Here is a 22,130-nt window from a genome sequence, read left to right as displayed (position 1 = left end):
CATTGTTCGTATGTTTCTTTTGTAAATGAAAGGCAGTTTAACACACTTGTGAATTTTAATACTCGATTACAGGACCTTTGTTAAGCGTAAACGAGAAAGTAGTTGAGAATTTTATATTTCGATTCTGCATATCACCGAATTTGCGCACCTCAATATCTGCGTGAAACAAAAGACTTAAAGGATTTAAATTCCTTTCCCTGGAATTGGAAAAACTTCCCGTCGTCCGTTTGTTGAGCAATTGGGTTAGATTGCGATAACTCATCCGATTTTTCCCCTTTCTTCCCCGAAACGAAACTGTTTCCGTGCTTTATAAAGTCACGCTGTTAAGGTAGAAGAAGCGGCGCCGATGTTGTTAGCCGTAAAACTCCATCAAGTAATTCCGTAACCGTTGATGACTAGAACCGGCAAATGCATGCTAGATGCACCCCATTTGCATACGAACGAGCCTCGCCGAGCCGCTGCATCTAATTGTTAGTCCGCTTGACCCAATCGAGAATCGCAGCACGCGCAGCATCGCGCAGACGCGATTTTCATTCTCTCGGCTGCGTTACGTGCCGCCTTGCAATAAAATCGCCTCACGGAAGACTTGGCGATTTCAGGAGAGTATTCTCTCGATGTGCCAGTCTTATCCAACGAGACCGTCGTTCTTCGAGAAATCGAAAAAATAAACAGCTGATAAATATTTAATTCACTCCGTCGGTTCAGTTCATCATGTAATTGAATTATTTAAATTGAAGGTCAGGGATCATCCAATGGATTTCTATCGATTGGAAGAATCTGTAGAGCTTTGTGCCACACACGAAACCAAGAGTCTTTAGGTTTTTCCCTCTGTGTACGCAGAGCCAAAAAAAAATCCGCAAAGTATGTAAACATATCACACGTGTCAGCGCATACGAATGTCGCCGAAGCAGAGTTGTGATGGCTTCGCAAATTGGGCCAATCGATGATCCAAACCGAGACGTAATCCAATAACTACCGTGCTCGCTCCAGCAAATATTCAACATTCCTGCATAGGGACGGCTACACACGTCCGTTTGCAGCTCGTGAATTCCTCGCCGATAATCCGAGGAATTTGCAACTTCTCGGCATATAAAACAGGTCGAGAGAGACAGAAATTGTATTGAGCAAAAATATGTGGAATAAAAGAAATTATAAGGACTTCTGTAAAAATGCGTCTTGACGTATTTCTTGTAATATTATAATAACGTACTTTTCTCTGTTCTAAAAATACTGTAGTATTGTCGCGTGGAAATTGACATTGCAATTGGATACCCCAGCTGAAGTCTAATTCTGCATGAATACATTTATAACGAACTCATACGTTTCTCTGAGCTCGTGAAAGATATTAAATAAATCTCTTCTTGCGTACCGAACGACATAAATAGATATTCAAGTCACAGATGATTCTACACACCGGTAATAACGTAATTTCTCGGTCTTGTAAATTGAATTTGTTTTCTTTGTAGCTTTGTAATAATGCATTCGAGCTTCGAATAACTTTTCTCTTTAAAGACTTGTCTTTCTCTTATTAAGTTTCTATTATATTCCTCATCAAATGAGCCCTCCATAATAGTATTTCTTAGCTTAACGACAGCTCCACGCAGTAATGACCGTAATTTGCGAGAGAGAGAAGGTTCTTTTTTTACCTCGTATGTGAATTCGAAAGCTATTAGTACGCGACGATATAAAAGAAAAATCAAGCACCGTTTATGCCACATCGTCAAATTTCGTACGTGACGCGCGCATAATAAATAAATTGTTCTCCTCTATTTACCGAATACTGTTGCCATCTCTCTGACCGCTTGCTCCCCTTTTTTATTTCCAGGCGAAAGGGATTTCTCGACTTAGGCTAAGATGTCACATCACAGCGACGACAACATGCTGATAGCAACGTCGGACTCCTTCTGGGAGCCGGGAAACTACAAACGAACGACGAGGAGGATCGAGGACGGTCAGAAGCTCTGTGACAGTCTAATAGCTCTGGTCCAGGAAAGGGCGGAGATCGAGAAGAACTATGCCAAGGCGCTCAAAAGCTGGTCGAAGAATTGGAACGACAAGATCGAGAAGGGACCCGAGTACGGCACGACCGAGGCGGCGTGGAAGGGCGTTTTGGTGGAGTCCGACAGACTCTGCGACCTTCATCTCAGGGTCAAAGAGAACCTCTGCAACGACATCGTTCAGCAAGTCAAGACGTGGCAGAAGGATACATATCACAAGGTAAAAAGGCGGTACTACAAGCGGTGGGTCCTTCAAACAGAAATTCCGAGTCGTGAAATTTTTGAATTTCTCCCCTGAAAAGGGCTGACTCAGACTTTTTACGCACCGTTGAATGACAAAAGAGGTACAATAAATCTTGATTGATTCTAATTCATGTTTTACGAATAAGTAATTTTAGAAGGAAGAAAAGTTTAGTAAATTCCTTGTAGATTTGATAGAAGATCCCGCGCGACACGGCATTAATATTTATAATATTTATTCGTCCGTCATTTAAAGTAGTTTCCTGAAGTCCGCTAATTAGTGATATACCTTACACGAGTTTCCGCGATAGCTGCTAATGCGCTGATTTGGTTCCGTGATTGCAGTCGATGATGACCCTGAAGGAGCGCAAGGAGATGGAAGACGCGTTCAAGAAGGCGCAGAAGCCATGGGCGAAGCTTCTGCAGAAGGTCGAGAAGGCGAAGTCGGAGTACCACAACAGCTGTAAGACCGAGCGAACCGCGGCGAACATGGAGAGGAACGCCTCGGCGGACAGTTCTCTCTCGCCGGATCAGGTGAGGGTCGTTACGTTTCCATTGTGTCGCGCGCGTCTCGCGACTTTACATCACCTGTCACTCGTAACAACTTTGTTATCAATCGATCGGCGCAACGATCACGTATTGCCATAGAGATCACTTGTCATCACGTGCACTCTTAAAAGACTGGCGGATTACGATTGAGCCGCATCGGCGCGAATCGGCATGGATTTCTTCCTGGCGAAGTAATATTTGCGATAATAACGTTCCCGTGTTACAATAGAGCGCGTAAAGTGTCTACGCGGGGAGAATTTTCTCTTAACATTTATCCTGAAAAGTACGTAATTGTGGGACAACGCCGGCATTTTGAATGAATTTTATGAAAGTTTTTTTGAAATTCTTCAAAATACATTACGTCCCACGATTACATGATTTTCAGGGTACATTTTAAGAGACAATTCCCGCCGCGTACATTTTCTCATTGTCGTACATTTCTGTCCGTCGTTTATAGCGTTGGGGTTTAAAACGAGAATATAGATAACGAGTAACGTAAAGTAGCAAACGATGACAAAGGCGACAAGTTGAACTATTATTTTGCGGATAGCCTATATTTATAACTAGCGCATTAATTATCTTAATTAACACGTTAATTATTCTAACAGCGCTGCGTATTTTAACTCGCGATTAAAATCCGCAATTAGTCAGGTAACTCGATCCCAGGGTCCATTCACGTTTTTATCGATACCCTTTTCGAGACGACGTGACAACCGGATTAAAAAACGCAACGTTCGTATTAACATGACGCATATTAGTCGCGCTCTATAATACAATAGATACAGTTGTTCTCTAGCGAGTATTATTTGCAGATGGCCCGAGGCTCTGAAAACGTACGTTACACCTTATTCTTAAGAATTCTTGCATGCGCCTCTTCTTGCTTGAGCCGTTTTCGCGGTAAGCTAACGATACGCGACTCTGGAGACGCGGAGTTCCTCTTGCACGTCTGTGTGTTTTTTCTTGCCCAACGTGTCTCCTATTCGGAACGGAAAGGATACTTTGTAACGATCGTAGTACAAACCGTACGTGCACACGTACGTTCATTCCGCTTCTTGCGCGGTAATAATTATACAAATGATACCCGAGAGTGACGTGAACGCGAGCCTGTGACGCGATAGAAAAACCACCTTGCAGCTTTCCATCTGAGTTTCGCTATCGACGCCATATTGTTCTAATTGCCGTTAGAATTATAGGGAGGGAGGGAGGGAGGGAGAGATTGCGATCCCGAGCTTAGGAGAAGAAAGGATTTTTTTTTCTAAAGCAAAAATTCGCGCTCCATGTCTCTCGACAATTCTGAGAGTCCAACATCCCGTGAATCGCGGAACTATCGACAGAACTTCGCGGGCACACGCGGCTCAATAATCGGCACAGTAATTGACTCCCGATGTCGGAGAGCAGGCATCTTTGAAAGACGGCTAACGACGGTTTCTAGATGACAGATTGTGGATGTGGTGCATGGAGGCTCAGAATACCAAAAAACCTTAGGGATAATAAAATAGGCGACGTTCAGTTTGTATGTATTACGATATTGCATGTCGCATGTTTCTCAATTTATGTCTTCCTCTCTCTGTTTTCTTTTTACTTTCCCTATTGCAGAAGGCTCTGCTGGTAAGCAAAACTCTGACTTGAACCTTTTCGCACGAGAGGTATCTGCGCTCGGAATGTTGATCAGTCGAATGGATCGAAATCGGAAAGGCGCAACCGTAGCGTAAAAATGTTCTTTCGAGAGATCCTTCTCTTCTCTCCGTATACGTAGAGGAAAGTAATATGAGATGGCGGGGTCTTTGTTAAATTAACAGGCGTCATCTGTTGCTTTCACCACGAATTTATCGCCCTTGGAGCGAAATCTGTTTAGTGAAAAATTCATTCTTAGACTGTGTAATCGTTGCGAAAGAGAGATTTGTGATTGAGTTTGGGTATTGAAAACCTGCTATCTCATAATAGAGGACTTTCCTCTACATACCTGGTCAACTTCTGATGTCGATCCATCCCTTATCTTAGATGCGGCACGCTTGGCTTTTATTTATATCGGACGTACTGCTGCTTAATAATTATTCGGAGTGGCTGTATATTTAAAGGGTTGCCACGTAGAGGAAATATGACTGGCAACGGGTGTAATTTCTGTGTACCGTCCCGGCTTGATTGATTAAGCCTCGCTCGTAATTGCAAGAACCCACACTTGGACGTGTATTACCGTAATTTAGTAAAACCGGAGATCGGCGCGGGAGAAATGCGGCGCGCACGTGCGTGGAATATGGATGATACATGTGCCGGCATATGTAAATCCCTTCGCCTCTTACTCTAAATTCTTAGAGCGCGCGCTCGCGGCGCGCGATACTCGACGAGCACGCGTTCGACGTTTTTCTTTCCCGTAAAATCGAGTAATGACATAAATTTCACCCGAGCGCCCACAACCTTGTCCTCGTCGCGGCACGGTCGGAGAGTGAGCGCTGTAATTACGGAATTATGTAAAGCGGCGAGATTACTGTGTTACCAGAACATTTTCAAGTTCCGTGAAATTCACCTAAGTTCCATCGCAAAGTTCCCAATGAAGATCCGAGAACGTTCTGTGGGCCTTCGCGAAAGTTTCGGACGCAAAGTTTGCAAGTATACGTGCGATATACATGCGATTTTTTACGCTGCACCTCAATGAGATGAATGTTTCCCATCTTACCCGCGTAGACAGCAGTAGATTTTAGTTTCGACCTAGAGATACCTTAAAGATGCAAGCTAGATCGTTATTACAGTAGAATTGCCATTATTTTATGTATTATTTACGCGTAGTTGCACGGCGAAGTAAGCGTATACAAGTAGATTGAACGATATGTTGTAAGTAGCCAGCAAAAGTAGCCAGATTATATACTTCTTCGCACATGTTGACGTACGGAAATTGTCATATATTTCTTGTCCCCTTTCTCAATGTGGCGCTTAACATCGCCGAAGAGCGTCCTCAGCTTTTTGGCGATGGGCCAGACGAGGTTGAAGATAAAGAAACGGGCCTATTAGATCAACGATCCGTAGGACTTTGCGCGGAACTAACGAAAGAGTAAATTAGATCTAGAGATTCGCGTCAAGTGACTCCGATTTGCATATCGTTTTCTCCAAAGATCCGAAGCTCCTGGGCCACGTCTCGTCAGTGCCGACCAAAGCCTTTACCTTCAACCCGGCGTTAAAGAGAACGCTCCTCGCAGAGTTTCTAAGCGTTTTCTCGTTCTCTTTCGACAGGTGAAGAAGATGCAGGATCGAGTGCAAAAAACGAAGGAGGAGGTGCAAAAGGCGAAGGAGAAGTACGAGGCGGCTCTTCAGGAAATCAATCAGTACAATCCAAAGTACATGGAGGACATGACGCAAGTGTTCGAGAAGTGCCAGGAGATGGAGGCGCAGCGATTACAGTTCTTCAAAGACGTCCTCTTCGGCATTCACAAGTGTCTCAACGTATCGCAGGACCCAGTGTAAGTCCCCCCCCCCCCCCTCCTATCGCATAGCCGTATTGTGCAATGTTGCGTAACCGCAAATTCGATAGATATACATATTACAAAAATCGATGCGTTGCTCGTCAACGCGACCGGCGAGCGCGTCTGTCATAATCAACGTTGATTAGAGACTTTCGTTTTCGTCGCTCAATTAATTCTCCAATTTTGCCTCGACACTCCAGATCAAATAAAACCGAAATTGGAGTCGCGCCTCTCCCCGAGTATCCAGTATTTTACGTTTGACGAATATGAAACTTTCACATGTCATTAACGGCCGTTACTATAGATTGCGTATTACCGTTTTCCAGGCTTCCGCAGATATACGAGGAGTTCTATCACACGATAAACAATGCCGATCACGAGAAGGACCTGAAATGGTGGTCCAATAACCACGGCGTCAATATGGCTATGAATTGGCCGCAGTTCGAAGTAAGTCGCTTACGCTTTGCGCTAAAGAAGCTCTACTGTCGCATGTAAAAGCCCTGCTCGTGGTTGAAGATCTGTCGTTAGACAACAACTAGCTGTAGCGTGGACTCAATATTACTCTCTACATAGCTGCCCCTCCCCCCCTTTTTTACAATAATTTTACTATTACATGTTGGACGTTCTGTGCGCCTCGGTACGCCTCTCTTATCCCCAGCAGTTCGATTCGACGGTATACATGATACTCGCTGTGATTTCGCGATAATATCGAAAGGTAAAAAGAGGAGACGGAGCTCCGTTGAGAAACAAGCCACGTCCAAATTCGAGTAGCGACATATCGATTCTTGCAAAAGAACGGGATGGTAATGGGAATTACGTCTTGCGGTCGCGCTAAAAAAAATCGAGCGAATGCTCCGAAAAATCGGGGGGTGCTCTTTAATCAGCGTTTTTAACCCTCGCACTCGTCGCTGTTGTCGTCAATCCTTTCCGTAGTTGTTAAAATCAGAATTACGCTTTCCTCTGTACATTCGCCTGTGAAAAAGTTACCCTGCTTGACAACAATGTTTTTGCCTTCTTCAGTTTTCAAGCTTTCTTAACCCGTAATCTCTCATACGTGTGTCGTTTCCGAGGCGCGATATACATTCTCCGATACTTTTCTTGCCTTCCCACCCCGAAAGAGAATAACATAAAAATTTACGCGGTCGTTGTATATAACGTGAGTTCGTCGATCTTATACCGATTACGGGTTGCAAGCCGGTGCCCCTTTACCAAGAGTTCTCCTTTAACTAACTCGTGTGAAGAAAAAAGCCTTGCGCAGAAGAACCGGGTTGGTCGTTATCGCGGTCGTACTATCGTCGCTCGTCCACGTCCCCGTGGAATGCATCCACTGTCAAGGGTTAAATTCGTTGCGAGAGTAACACCCATCCCCACACCGTCGCCTCTCTCTCGTCTTTTCCTTCGATTCAAAAGTACTTAGATGTTAGTCGAAAGCTCTCACATCATGTTATCGTACTCTTAACATTTGTGAAGACAATGTAGAGCAAGAAAAGAGAGAGAGAGAGAGAGAGAAAGAACAATCCCTGACAATTTTCCGGAATGCATGCATGTGATTGTTTTGGGACATTGCTATTATGCAGGACTACACAGAGGAGTTCCGCGAGATCACGAAGGGCTCGAAGTCGAAGGAGGCGCTCCCGGCAGGCTCCATCACTCTCATCAATCAACGCCCGGTCGGCGAGGATCTGCATGTAAAGTTTTGTTTACACGTTAAAACACACCACGCACACACGTCGCGCCAGTCTCACTTTAACCGTTTCCAACACAATCCGCGGCATCCGAGACCCGCCCGCCTACTGTACTTTACCGCCGACGAGCCGGTCCCGTCCCGATCTCGGAGCGATCGGCTCGAGGGGATGTGATAGAAAGAGAAAGATCGCCGGCACCGGTCAGGCTGGCACGCGACAGCTTTTTAACGGATGTCCCAGCCGGCCGCGAGGTCATCCAGGATGGGTTTCCTTTCTCAGCTTCTAGCTCCTAACCGAATTAACCGTAATCCTCTCCGCTCTTGCGCTCGCACGTATTCGCACGGATCTGTGTCTAAAGGTGAACACGGACAGCCTCCTGCGGCAGGTACAGCAGAAACGAATTTACAAGCTGGAGAGGCAGCCTCGCGAAAGATCCGAGGTCCGTCGTACAAAGGATTACGAAGTCAGATCAATCGAGAAGGGAGATTATACTCCCGATTTTATTATTCACATATTTCGAAGTAATTAACGATGTTAAGTTAACGATATCTAATGAAAATAGTTGTATAAATTGTTCTTGGCTAAGTTGAAAAGTCAAGCTTATAAGGAAAGCTCTCCTCAAAAGTTTGTAAATAAGTTTCTTGCAAGACGCTTATTACTCTGCTCATGGTATACGGTATGGATAATTGTAATATTATTAAGAGATCTATACGTGTATAAATCGTTAGACTTAAGTCGTATATGCCTGCAACCGATTGTGAAAAATCACATGCAGCGTCTGCATGGTCACGTTTGAAGATCACGACGATGGTCGCGTTACGGAAGGCTAAATGACGGAACTAATACGGAGTTAACTTCGCAAATGGAGGAATAAGCAGCAGATTTCGTCAAAATTGTCGTACTTTCCTTTGGAAACTTTCTTGCTCGAGTATTATAAATTGTATCTTCATTTGCAATCTTGAAACCTAATCTACAATGTGCTCTTTGCGTCTAGAAACATTCTATTGTATAAGCAAGTAAAAACGCTTAAAAAATTAGTCGACAATTTACGATTGTACAATGTACAATTTATCAACTTGCCCACATTTTTAAACGTATTTATTGGCTACAAAATAGAAGGTTTCTAGAAAGAACACGTTGTAGATTAGCCTTTAGCAGAGTTTCGGTTTAACGTGTAGCAGCCGAGATAGTTATTCGAGTTAAAGATCTACGTGGACATAGCGTCCAAACGGATTTTTGCAAAGGGGAAACAAGTTCCGAAGAAACCGCGACGGTTACGAGCGATTCTGTATGTTAATTTCATGCATGGTACAGCATTAAACTCTCTGTACATAGCCGACAGCTAAATTATTATTCTCGCACAAGGACGTCTCGTTTGTGTCTCGTCGATAACGCAATAACAATAATGACGCCGGTGATACAGAATTCAAATGGCATTGTTTTAACTATTCATAATTAATCCGTTCATCCAGAGATATCACGCATTCATTGCCACGATTGTTCCAAGAGATTTTATCTCGAGCCTGAGTGTGCTTTGTACATACGCTTTTTTTTTGTTTTTCAACGTTTATCGCAATGGGAATCCGGATACTAGCCTCTCCATAAAAGATAGACTTCTTGCATTGTCGAGCCTTATCGCGGTCGAATGTAAGCCTGGAGATAATGAATCTTCTTGACGCACGCAAGATTATTGGGAGGATAGACGCAATGAAATAGGCTTCAACGAAATCGCACATGCATCGTCGGCATGCTCATTCCGAACGCAAAGTATTCGCGGCGAGGGACTCGTGTCCTTATACACTCTTGGTTGCACGCATGGCGTTTTCATCGAGAGATTCGTGCGCCCGGTATCACGGTATCACTTTCACACAGATCTCGTCGAGACGTATCTAAGATGCTTTCTTCTTCCCGTTCAAACAGGAATTCCCGACGGTTAATAACAAATCAAAATCAAAGTCCGCCGGCCGAGTGATATCAGCGGACAGCAATCACGGGGACAGTAAAACGGACACCATAAGCTCCAGCAAGCAGTCGTCGGAGAAGAACGATACAGACAGTGTCAACAGGACCTCGACTATCACGTAAGTTGTCGTGAGAGATAAATTGATAGATCTTATCGGTGTGCGTTTTATTAATCTGTACTAAAATGCGTGATGATTACAGTAATGGCACCAACGCCAAGCAAGAGTCGAACCCGTTCGAAGAGGAGGAATGGGACGAGGACGGTGGTGAACCACTGGTCGACAATGGGGAACCAGGGGTCCCCGTGCGAGCCTTGTACGATTACGAGGGAGCCGAAGCGGACGAGCTGAGTTTCAAGCAAGGTAGAACAGGAAAGGATGTTCCTCGCGGAATTTCAGAGTCGCTCGATCCAACTTGAGTGACTCTGCCAATTATCTGCCACGTTTAGCAAAAGAGTGATATTACTTCAATTCGTGGTTCACACAATTAATGTCGAATAATATTAATTTGAGTTCCGTTTGGATTTTGTTTTTTAGGAGATGTATTCGAAAAACTGGAAGACGAAGACGAGCAAGGGTGGTGTAAAGGAAGGAAGGACGGCAGAGTGGGCCTCTATCCGGCGAATTATGTAGGCTTGGTGTCGCAATAGATTAACTAATGCAAAGCCAAATCCACAAGTTAGTTACTTAAATATGTAATCTCCGCGAAGAACAAAATTGTGTTTCGTTTTTCTTCGCTGTCATTTGCGCGAGTTTGGAGATTCGCGGCTCCCCGTAGGACAACGCGGCCCATGATGAAGAAACGAGTTACAGCGAGTCATTAAAATCAGGTACCTCTAGATAAATTGATGGCCGTTTGCATTTACGAACTGTATAAATGGCGGGTGGCGATTCCATTTCGAGATCTTGCCTCCGTGACTAGCGGAGTTAAAATGAACGGTTCCCCGCGCGAAGATATACCCCTCACTCAGAATGAAATTTGTTTTTAGATAGCTAGGTTAGTTAAAGTCCTTCACTAGTTAGTCTCTATGGATAAAAACATGGATTACACGCGTGTGGCGCGCGTATAGCGAGTTTAGAATATTGGAACACTGCGTTTTACGACTCATTGTTGTAACGAAAAGAATCTTTTGGTTGAGACAAGACGAGAGTTCTATTTAATTTATTGTTATTAAAAAGGTACTATTAAAAACAAATGTCTATATAAATGGTGTCATTGTATATAATAGCTGTAAGAACCTAGCAATATGTGAAGCTATTAATTGTCGTTTAATAAATTTGAAGTGTTACATTTGAAGTATTTGAACATAAGATGCAGCACTTTGAATGGGCATCAATTTAATACACAAAAAATTCGGGACCCAGAAATCGATAATTTTTCCATTTAATTAAATTTTATAGTCAATATGATATTTTGATGAATTAAATGTGAATTATCAATATGTTGTAAGAGAATGTTTTCATCTAAAGTGTACATATACATATATGTATGTGTGTATGTATACATAACTTGTTTTTATCAGTCCGATATGAGAATCGCGTTTAAAAAAATAATTTTCATTCAATCGTTTATTTACGTTTAAAAGTTATATATCTCGGAATTATAATACGTTGAAAAGAATAAAGAGACGTCTCGTATTAAACGTTACTTTAATTATAATATAGTATAATAATATCTACCAAATACCACACACGTATTGAATGAAACAAGTTTTTCCGAAACTAAATGTATAAAGCCTAATCTGCACAATGTGCTGCGTTTAGAAACATTATATTTCATAGCGAATAAATATATTTAAAAACGCGTGCAAAATGAAATTGTACATTATACATTGTACAATCGTACGCTGCCGACGAAGTTTTTACGTATTTTAATTTGTTTATGTAAAATCGAAGATTTTCTAGATAATACGCAAAGAGCACATTGTAGATTAGGCGTAAGATCTTAGAGAGTTGGCATGAATCATGTAAAAATTAACTTGTAGGTAACATTTTTTTTCAAAGGGCTTCTTTCGTAAAATATGTTGTGAATTATCCCCTGATGCGTTAGCTGCAGAGTCATAGGGATATTTGATTTACGATTATTATAATATAGACGTTTTGAAGAAGAAAACAAAGTATTCATTACGAATACATTGTGTCTATGTACACAGTATTTATGTAAATACCATACAGAATATATAGTAAAATTATAAATTCAGTCTAATTTTTTTTTAAATTTAATTAATCCTCCAAATTACCTTTTGTAACGTATGTTCACAGTTCCATAAAGTTGTGAAGTTTTATATAAATTGTAGCTTGTGTATAAAATTTATTATGTATATTTAATAAATGACTTCTACATAAAACATTCTATCGATTTATATCGTTACTGTATTTACAATTACATGGTATTAATCTTTTATATCTTGTTAAAAATAAAAGAACAATTACCTGTACTTAAATTCAAGATAACATCAAAGTTCTATGTAAAACATATGGTATTGACACATGAGAAATTTATGTTAAAATCAAAATAATAAAACCTTTTTTCGTTAGCAAAAAGCAAATTTTCTATAACTTCCAAGCCAAAATAAAAAAATTTTCTTTTTTAATACAATTATTTCTTAGAATGCTTTAATGTCAATTATTTCTACTTAATCTACTATCTCGAATGGCCATGCATATTTATTGCTAATAACTACACAGATGTATTAATAGGAGAAGAAAAATAATCTCTTAATAAAATATATTGTAACATCCCCTTATTTATGCATTTAATCATCTATTTAACGCAGTTGCTTATATTTAACAACGTTTTAGTACGTGTCAAGTGTACAATATTGTATGCAATTGTACATTTTAAATAACATATTTACTGCGAAAATAAACTTTTTTTTATCAATGTAATATTTATAAAGTTTTATATTTATAAAGTATATATAGAGTTCTTCGAAGAGGAAAAACAGACTTTTTTCCATCATCATTGCGAATGAAAATATCTCAGATAAAAACCCAACTAAGATTTCATTTTGCACGTAAAATAAAAAGTTATTCGTACGATTTGGCTGGGGCTATATCTCACATAATTTGACAACTTAGATAACTTACATTCTCTGTGTGATACATTTATACCAACAAGTATCGCTATAATGTATAAAGGTTTTAAACATAAAATAAAATACGCTAATTATGAATCGGCAAAGGGATACGGTCGTACAGAAAAGGTGTTTACCTTTATGTTTGTTTTCTCCTCCTCTCTTTTCTACGTACATATGTATAACAGAAAGTGTATATTTCCAGAATATAAGTCGGAACAGATATTCTAGAAGATAAACTTTCCAAAACTTATACTCAAGCAGCGCTTTTACTTAAAGGGTGCGATCTTACTTGATCTTGAATAAAAATAAAATGACAATCTTATCAATGCTCGTCATAAATAAACAGAATTTACTTCTTTCGAAGAGAAATTTAAAATTTGAATTAATTATTAATATACGCCTAACAGCGCCTCGTTTTATAAATAATTGTCTTAAATAAAATATGCGTTAATTGAATGGCAAAGTTAAGGAATTGATAAATTTTACAACCAATTGTATAGCTAACTTGGATATTTCGAACAAAAAATTTATAATATTCACATTGTTATTGGCAGATTTCGTAGCAACCATGACAAACATAGCTACGCTTGCTTCGGGCACTCACGTGCTGAAGACGTCATTCTATCTTTTTCTCTATCTTTCTTCGACATGCAATGTGCAAAAATAGAATGACACTTTCAGCATGTGAGCTCCAAAGTTAAAGCCAAAGCGAACGCAGCCTGTAGTAGAATCTTATCTGCTCATTATCCCACAGAGGTTTCGTAATAGCTATTAATACATATACATATAAAATATTGATTACACATTTGATATATCAATGAGTTGCAACGTGTTTCTGCAGGTCCTCCAGCGTACGGAACGGCTTGTCGCACAACTGGCATACTTGCGCGTTCGCATTATGTATGTCCAAATGTTCCGCCAGCTCCTCTTCCGCGTTGAACAACTCGTCGCAGAGCATACATTGATATTGTTGCACCTTCATTCCTTGCTCCTCCCACTCCGCTATCGCGAATTCCTCCTCGTGCGCTTGCATGTGCATCTCCAGCAACACCTCCGAGTCAAACATCTCTGAGCACTGGCCACACTGATACTCGGTTTCCCTCGTATCAGTATAACTCTCACTGCTTTGGTTTATGCTAATCAGATTAGGGTTGTCGTCCTCGTCATCGAACAAGTGCTTGCCAACGTGATCCTCTAACGCTTGATCAGATTCCAAAGTGCTGCCACAAATAGCACACTGATACTGATCCTTGCTATTGCTCTGCTCCCCTTCGCTCAAATCGTCGCAGTGCATCTGCAAATGATCCTTCAGCACTTCCTTGTCCGTAAAAATTTTGTCGCACACGAAGCAGGTGTACGTTTCCTCGGGTTTCCTCTTAATAGTTTCAGCATTATCGAGCTTCATGCCTGTGCTACTAATTTTGTCGGACTGGATGTCATTTTTCTCATTTGCAAGAGCCTGCGTTTTCGTTCCAGTTGCAGTGGCAATCGCAGTGGCAGTCACAGTAGCAGTCGCAGCCGCAGTCGCAGTCGCAGTCGCAGTCGCAGTCGCAGTCGCAGCCGCAGTCGCAGTCTCAGCCTCGGTCTCCTGATCCTTCTGCGGTGACACGGACGCAGCCGACAGAATTTTCAGTAACGCGTCAGCATTGTTCAGCTTCTTGTTGCCGATCGCATTGATTATGTTGAATTCGGAATGGTCGTGGCTCTCCAAGTGCTTCGCGAGAATGTTCTTCGTGCGGAATATGGAGTTGCAGACGTAGCACTTGTGAAATTTACACACGTGCGTCTTGACGAGACGTGCCTCGACTATCTCGTGACACCTCTTGCAGCGCATCACCTTCTGCTTGCCCGCCTGCCGCGGTTTCGGCGACGGGCTCGCATGATCGTTCTGCAGCACGACCTGCACGACAGGGGTTTTGTGAGTCCGAACGTGAGCCTCGACGTCGCTGCGGGCGTGAAATGTGAGTCCACACACCCCGCATATATGGTTCTCAGTTACGGGATCCTCTATCTTCTTGGCCTCCTCGCCATCGGCTTGTCTTTTTTCCACGGGCTTGCCAATAATGGTTGCCGACTGTCTCCTCGTCACATTCGGCGTTTTCATGTTGATCGGCTTGAGCGTTGTCAGAGTTTCGGCCGCGTCATCGTCCAACACATCCGAATCGGAGCTGAGTGCTGTGATATTGTAATCGTTGTATCTTACCGGAGGTATGATTTGACGTTTACGAGTGATCATGCTGAACGGTCCGATGCGCTTGCTCTTCAGCTTCAACGCGTGGGCGTTGTTGACGTTATAATGCTTGCTCTCCTTCGCCATGTCTAGGCGTTTTACCACAACTTTCGGCTGATACTTGGGCGAGTTTACAGCTATGTTCGCCAACGTTGACGAAAATCTCGTGAATCCCTGACTGTTGCCCATTTGCCCTATCATAGAAGACTCGATATTTTTCTTTATGGAAAATTCTATTATATCTTTCAACTTCTGGTCGAGTTTCTGCCGCAGGTAGTCACCTTCGCTTTTGGCGCTGTTCACTTTGTCGATTTTCGCGACGCTGTCATCCGTACCTAATAACTTTTGCTTCATATCTTTCTCGACGAAGTCCGCCAACTCGTGTTGCACGCGTTTCAGCACCTCCAATTCGTTACCCTCCACCTCGATGTTCAAGCATCTCTCGACAAACTTGCTCTTGGATTTGCTGCGCGTGTTGGGCGTCACGGGATTTACTCTACGCAACTGAACGGCGTCGATGATATCCGTATTCTTCTCCTGATTGCTCTCGTCGAGGCTCGAGTTCTTGGAATCCTTCGTTAAATTGTTTATGTCCACATTATCAAGATTCCTTGGGTCCACGAGAATTAATGTTGACGTTACGGCAAACGTTACGTCGCCGACCACCAGCTCGGATTTCAACGACTGAGGTGTAAAAGCTTGCTCGTCAGCCTGCACTTTGGACTTGTTCGCGCAGACTTCCAGCATAACGTTGTCCGTTAACGAGTTGTCCCTTTCGATCAAACTGTCCGAGGATATATTTCTCTGCTTGATGCTCTTCGTACCGACTGAGCTCAACAACGAATTCTTGTTTCTCTGCTTCGAGACGTTCGAGCTCGGCTCCTTGCTGTATCTCGTTCTGCGCGTGTCGGAATCCGTGTCCTTGTCACGGAACGCGACCTTGTACTTCTCCGTAAGATTCGTCTCTAGATTCTTCAGCACCTTTGCAATCTTTTTCTGCTTCTCCGCCTCCTTATCCGCGTTCGTCTTCGCTCGAGCCTTCTGCACAGGCGACAACTGCATCTCGTCGGAGGCTATGGAGTCCGTATCCGATACGATTTCCCCAGTCGCGGCCAACAGCGCCCTCTTCCTCGCTACCCAACGCTTCGTGGACGCCTTCCTCCGCTCGATGTTTCTACCGCGTCTCGCGGGTAACAGCCTAGCTCTCATTGATCCGGAATAGGACATTTTACTCTCCGCATCTTGCTGCTTGCCGACCTTTGCATTCCCCTTTGGCAAATCGTCAGTCGACGACATCACGTCTATTACACCTTGACCTGTGCCACAAGTAACATTCGTACCTTCTGCCGAAGACACATCTAGCCTCGACTTTTTCTGAAATCGGGACAATCGGATTATTCCGTGGATCGCTGTAAGTAACTCCTGAATGACTCAATTGTCGTTGAATAATTGGTATAGAAAAAAAAATGGAAATGACAGTAACTTTGCGGAAATGTACTCAGCACAATTAATTATCGAGTTTACATAAAGACGTACCTTGTCAAGGTTACACAAGTTACTCTTGTCACCTTTACGTTTCTTTCTTACGTCCTGCCCCATATCCCCATCCTTGGAAGAGTCTTTAATCTGGGATGCGAAAACGAAAGGGGCGTTATGTCAAAGCGTACGCAAAACGCGACGAAGCGAGACGGCACCGGGGGCTACCGTGGCGTGAAATAACTCGTCGATCGGTGTCGAAATGACACGTGTCATTTCTCACTGGGTACTTACATCGTTATCGGACACCTCCGAGATCTCCAGCTGTTCCAAGAGGGCCTTGTTGGACTGTATAAACATCTCTTTGAACTCGTTCCATAGAGACAGCTTGTACAAGCACCTGTGACACACCACGCCGGGTAGGTTCTCCTCGTACTTGATCTGCGACAGACGAAAGGATGGATTAGGCGCGGCCCGGGGAACGCGGCGGGGCGAGAAGAAGGGAACCTACGTCGATGCTGGTGCACTTGGTCAGGTCCTTGAGCTGGGTCTCCACACGGTCGTTGAGTAAGCTGGTCATGCAACCGTGGTCGAACAGGCATATCCGGCAGCGCTCGGCCATACCTGGTGGCTCGTCCGTCGGCTTGTCCGCCGCCATCGTCCCGGCGGCAGGCGGTGGTCGGCCCGGAAAAACAAGCGAGATCGCCGCTCAACAACACCTCGAGACACGTCGGTCGTGTTCCAGCGGCGAGTATCCGTATCTCCCCATCAATAACCTTTCAAGCCTCCGTTCGCGCGACTCGGGCGCGGACGTGGCGCGGCCGAGCGCGACGCGCGACCCCGGTGACGATCTCCGACGATGTCACGGCCGCTGTATCTGTAGAAATTTTACACAGCAAGACGCCCGGCACTCAGGTCACTCGGCTAACGCAATCACTCGCCGCCGTGACAAGACACGTCCGCCATGACCGCGAGCACGGCAAAGCGCGCGGAACGAAAATATGGCGCACTCGACGACGACGTAATCCAAGCGCGCCTCTCGCGATGAAAACGCCCCGCGGCGATTGGCGGACAGCGCGGGACGCTTCGGCGACGCGGGGCTCTTCATTGGTCCGACGCGTTATCGCGTTGAATTAAACACCGGTCATTATTCGTTCGCGATGCTCGACGAGCTGAAATACCGTCCTATGATGTGGATTATTGCGGAAGGGGACGAACCCAGGACCAGGCTATATCGAATTCATTTCATGTATGCGCATCAGCGACGAGGATTTAATCCGGTCTCTATTGCCGACCTACTGACTTAATAAAATACGCCGAGCCGTTAATGAGGAGAAACTGAATTGAGTCTCGTCAGTGAACAACAAATATAATCGCCAACGAGCAATTTTCATAATCTAGTAAAAAATGATAATCACATTAGTGAGGTCGATAATGTAGAGAGGTTACCGCGTGTCGGTAATGCAGAAATCTTCCTCCACTTGCTAAATGCGCGTTTTACGAACAGAGCCAGCTGGCAGGCTGCAAGTCGATAATATTGAAGAGAACCGGCGCGATGCGATCGAGGGCGGGAGTGTCGACCGTCGTGGCGCCGCAGCAGGAAGCCTGACTGGAGTCGCGTTTTCTGGTGAGCTCCGAGATCGATTTGCGCCGGTGCACGGAGGATTGTCGGGGAGCCGACTGCACACAGAGTTGTTTCGAATCGTCCGGCACGCGTGTGGGGCTGCGTTTGGAACGAGTCGTCTCCGCTGCGTCACGTACAACCGAACGTGCGTCCTATTCCGTACGTATCTCCGCTCGGCGTTAATATTCTCACAGAAAAGTCACGTACGCACGAGCGAATTAATCGCGCGCGTCTTGCAGAGTCATTTCCTCCCGTCGTTAGTATTCGCGCATTAACATTTCGATTCGAGAACATTCGTAGCGGACGGGGACGGCGGACTTGCGGCCGTTGGATTATCGACGTCGTCGCGCGGCGGGAAGAGCCTCCGGTCCTAACAATCCTCTCTTCTTCTCACGCCCGTAGAGAATGGCCGAGATAGATGTGTCCCCCGCGAAGGACAGGAGCGTGTTGAAGGAGATCATCAAGGAGGGAGTGGGCGATCTCACCCCCATGAACGGCTGCAACGTCAAGGTCCACTACACCGGCACCTTGCTGGACGGCACAAAGTTCGACTCCAGCAGGGACAGGAACGCGCCGTTCAAATTCAATCTCGGAACCGGCACCGTTATCAAGGGATGGGACATCGGAGTCGCCACCATGAAGAAGGGTGAGACTGCCATGCTGACGTGCGCCCCCGAATGCGCCTACGGCGAGAATGGTAGCCCGCCGATGATCCCACCCAATGCCACGCTCAAGTTTGAGGTGAGTCGACAGCGACAGTTGCTGCAGACCAATTTCTGCGACTCCAAAACGTTTTACGTCGCGTTAATCGTCGTCTAAAACTATCAATATTTTAATAACGTACACGCGTATCGGAGAATTGTTGGCCGTATTGTACCACGCATACCTTTTCTAGATCGAATTACTTGATTGGTGTGGAGAAGATCTAAGTCCGAATAAAGATAAGAGCATCCAGAGATACCAGATCGTCCCTGGCCAAAACTACACGAATCCGGAGGATGGCAGTGCCGTAAAGAGTTAGTATCGCGTTTTGGTCGACCTGAATGAGATATATGTTGTATGCTCTTCATTTAACGAGCCCTCTTACATTCTTAGTATACATGATTGGACGGTACAATGGTAGAGCTTTCGAAGATAGAGCTGTAGAATTTATCCTTGGCGAAGGAGAAGCCATGGGAATTGTGGAGGGTGTGGAGATAGCGCTGCTGCGCTTTTCGAAAGGCGAGAAGTCCAAGCTGCTAATTAAAAGCCAGTATGCATTTAAGGAGGAAGGAAACCCGAAACACAATATTCCGCCGAACGCGGAGGTGGAGTACGAAGTAGAATTACAGAACTTCGAGAAGGTATACGATTGCGATCATTGGAGATGAGTACTCGTCTCTCTAATTCTGTGACCCTCTTAATTACTGGAATTTTATACAGGAGGCAACCGCATGGTCGTTGAAGCCAGAGGAAAAGATAGAACAGGCAAAGATGCAGAAAGAGAAAGGAACGCAGTACTTGACATCGGATAAGATCAGTCTAGCCATTAAAGCATACCAGAAAGTCTTCAAGTACTTAAATGCGTCAGATTTCACGGATGATCTCAAAAAGGAGAGGGATAGCCTCATGTTGGCGGGCCACCTAAACCTCGCTCTGTGTTACCTGAAAACCAATGATAACCTTTCGGCCAAGGAGCAATGTGCCAAAGCGCTAGAACTGGATCCGCAGAATGAAAAGGCGCTGTTCAGAAGAGGACAGGCGCACCTTGGGCTCGCATCGCCTGAAGTCGCTGTTAACGATTTCCAAGAGGTCCTAAAAGTACAGCCGAAAAATACGGCCGCGTCTAAACAAATTTTAATCTGTAATGCTCTTATTAAGAAGCAATTAATTAAAGAGAAGAAACTTTACGCGAACATGTTCGATAAGTTTGCGCAGGAAGATAAGCAGGTTTGTGAAGAACAATAATGTTGAATAACATTTTTTTAATCGATATACGACCCTTTTTACGCGCTCAGTTTTCGATCGGTGTTGGCCGTGAAATTTATCATGAGCACTTAGCTATTTGAAACGGAATTTACCTCTGCAATGTCCAACAAACATACATTTCGATGTCGATCGTTGTTCACGTTCTCTAATACGGCAAATAACGTGCCTGTAGATTCTGCATTTGTTATAAATAATCACGAACGGTATAAAGGCTGATGAATTTAACTCGAATGAATCTTGAAAACTAACTTGTCAATGTGTTTGCGTGTGACCATAAACCGTTAGTAATCTCGCAGAAGGAGGAGCAAAAACTGAAGGATCAGCCAGATGTGATGCGCGGGACTCTAGGAGAATGGGGACAGGAGGAGAGACCAGGAGGCAGAGACGCGACTGCCTTTGAAAAGGAAAATCCTAACATACTCATGCTCAACGCTAATGGTTCTGGTGAATTCAAAAACATGTAAAACAATGACTCGTCGAAAGCTGTTACTCCGTTACACTGCCCCGTAACTGCCAACGAACTGCAGTCCCGTCAAGTTTTGTTTCCAGTGCCTAAGTACTGCTATCTTTTATAAAAATTGAAAATTACACTTACTAGTATCGAACACCAGTATCGAGACATTAAGTGTTTAATTTTAGTACGTGGGGTTGACGCGGGTCAATACGTGCGAAAGTTTTCTGTACTTACGCGGTCACTTACGCAGCATCAATTACAAAAATATCTCAAACGTATCTTCGACCTCGAGCAGACATACGGTATACATTTCCGACTTCTGTCAAATTGTGTGTAACGATTACGCAATCATTGTATCTCAACTTACGCCATTCCATTATAATGCAGTGCCATTGTTTAAGCTTGAACATGTCGGTCATTATTTTGTACATTGTATGCGCATGGAATCGGACGTTCAGACAACTGCTTGTACATCAGTGCAAGAAAAAATATACAAAGCTGATGTGCACCGGTCACAATTGTATAAAAGTAGCTCATTAGCGAGAAACCTTTTCTCACGCCGTCTACTCTGATTCGTGAATTATGTATGACGTTACAGAGCCAAAACGGAACATTGCAGAATTAAATATAAGAAAATCTGATGAAGATTCAAATGTCATTTCAGTAGACTGACATATTGTAATAATCACTAAGCCCCTTACCCATAATTACTGATCGGTAAACGAAGCATCCTTCTCGATAAATCGGTCGATGTAAGTCTGTATTTCGTGTATTCTGTATACGGCGAACTTACGTAGAATATGTATTCCTAGCACACAAATTGATTTCTCACATCTCGGACCAAAATAGTTTCTACTTGTACACGAAATAAGACGTCCGCATTATTTCCCTGTTATGTAAACGTCGCAGTAAAACGCTTCCACGGTCGAAACTCTTTAAGATATACACGTAACTCTTTAAATGCGACGCACTTCGCTACGGTTCATACTTGACATTTTGTCTTTTACGAATATTTACAAGCGTTCGTGCTCCAGTTTGAATCGGTTCTCGTTGACTGAAAGTTAAATAAAACCATCCGTCTTTCAATGTTCTAGAAAACTTGGTCTTCGTTTTACTGAGAGTTTCAATAACTTCGAGTTTTGCCAGCGCATTTTGCAGTTGCATCAAAGATAATGCAGAGGAAAAAAGTCCTCTATTGTGAGATAGCAGGTTTTCAATCACAAATCTTTTTCCGCAACAATTACACGATGTAACAATGAATTTTCCACTAAACGGACTTCGCTCCAAGAGCAATACATTCGCGAAATCAACAGATGCGGGCCTGTTAATTTAACGCAAACCCCGCTGTCTCATATTAGGAGCTTGTCTCATAATAGGGGACTTTCCTCTCTTTACAAATACATTAATTGGA

General features: G+C 43.7%; 3 protein-coding genes across 12 annotated transcripts in view; 2 read left to right on the top strand and 1 right to left on the bottom strand.

Moving 5' to 3' along the window:
- LOC105561753 (protein kinase C and casein kinase substrate in neurons protein 2) overlaps window positions 1–12,431 on the top strand; it is a 54,335-nt gene extending 41,904 nt beyond the window's left edge. For 3 of the 9 annotated variants that reach the window (XM_012012022.1, XM_012012023.1, XM_012012024.1), the window contains 9 exons: window positions 1,826–2,217; window positions 2,583–2,771; window positions 3,599–3,619; window positions 6,012–6,238; window positions 6,568–6,688; window positions 7,819–7,929; window positions 9,847–10,007; window positions 10,090–10,259; window positions 10,425–12,431. In XM_012012022.1, coding sequence (XP_011867412.1) covers window positions 1,855–2,217; window positions 2,583–2,771; window positions 3,599–3,619; window positions 6,012–6,238; window positions 6,568–6,688; window positions 7,819–7,929; window positions 9,847–10,007; window positions 10,090–10,259; window positions 10,425–10,537 — 1,476 coding nt within the window. In that variant the 5' untranslated portion in view covers window positions 1,826–1,854 and the 3' untranslated portion in view covers window positions 10,538–12,431. Of the gene's footprint in view, window positions 1–1,825; window positions 2,218–2,582; window positions 2,772–3,598; window positions 3,620–4,382; window positions 4,395–6,011; window positions 6,239–6,567; window positions 6,689–7,818; window positions 7,930–9,846; window positions 10,008–10,089; window positions 10,260–10,424 lie in introns of all 9 variants that reach the window. The other 6 variants (XM_012012026.1, XM_012012027.1, XM_012012025.1 and 3 more) reach the window with 6 other exon arrangements.
- A 169-nt stretch (window positions 12,432–12,600) lies between these two features.
- LOC105561755 (zinc finger protein 37-like) lies at window positions 12,601–17,707 on the bottom strand. Its single transcript, XM_012012032.1, has 4 exons — window positions 17,185–17,707; window positions 16,968–17,114; window positions 16,734–16,823; window positions 12,601–16,571 (listed from the first exon to the last, which is right to left on the bottom strand). Exons 1-4 carry the CDS (start codon window positions 17,329–17,331, stop codon window positions 13,782–13,784), a joined length of 3,174 nt encoding a protein of 1,057 aa, XP_011867422.1. The 5' UTR covers window positions 17,332–17,707; the 3' UTR covers window positions 12,601–13,781.
- Window positions 17,708–18,230: 523 nt separating this feature from the next.
- Window positions 18,231–21,382, top strand: LOC105561752 (FK506-binding protein 59). 2 transcript variants are annotated; one of them, XM_012012021.1, is made up of 6 exons: window positions 18,231–18,456; window positions 18,700–19,038; window positions 19,193–19,313; window positions 19,393–19,640; window positions 19,720–20,226; window positions 20,551–20,646. In XM_012012021.1, the coding sequence occupies exons 2-6, from the start codon at window positions 18,703–18,705 to the stop codon at window positions 20,551–20,553; spliced, it is 1,215 nt and encodes a 404-aa protein (XP_011867411.1). In that variant the 5' UTR covers window positions 18,231–18,456; window positions 18,700–18,702; the 3' UTR covers window positions 20,554–20,646. The 2 variants fall into 2 exon arrangements, with proteins under 2 accessions (XP_011867411.1, XP_011867410.1); XM_012012020.1 differs by having other exon boundaries at window positions 18,232–18,456; window positions 20,562–21,382.
- The last annotated feature ends 748 nt before the right edge of the window (window positions 21,383–22,130 follow it).

The sequence above is a fragment of the Vollenhovia emeryi genome, unplaced genomic scaffold (assembly GCF_000949405.1).
Source record: "Vollenhovia emeryi isolate VEMERY1.0 unplaced genomic scaffold, V.emery_V1.0 DF939201.1, whole genome shotgun sequence".
Lineage (NCBI taxonomy): Eukaryota > Metazoa > Arthropoda > Insecta > Hymenoptera > Formicidae > Vollenhovia > Vollenhovia emeryi.
The sequence above is the reverse complement of the archived record's forward strand: the minus strand, read 5'-3'. Positions and strand labels throughout refer to the sequence as shown.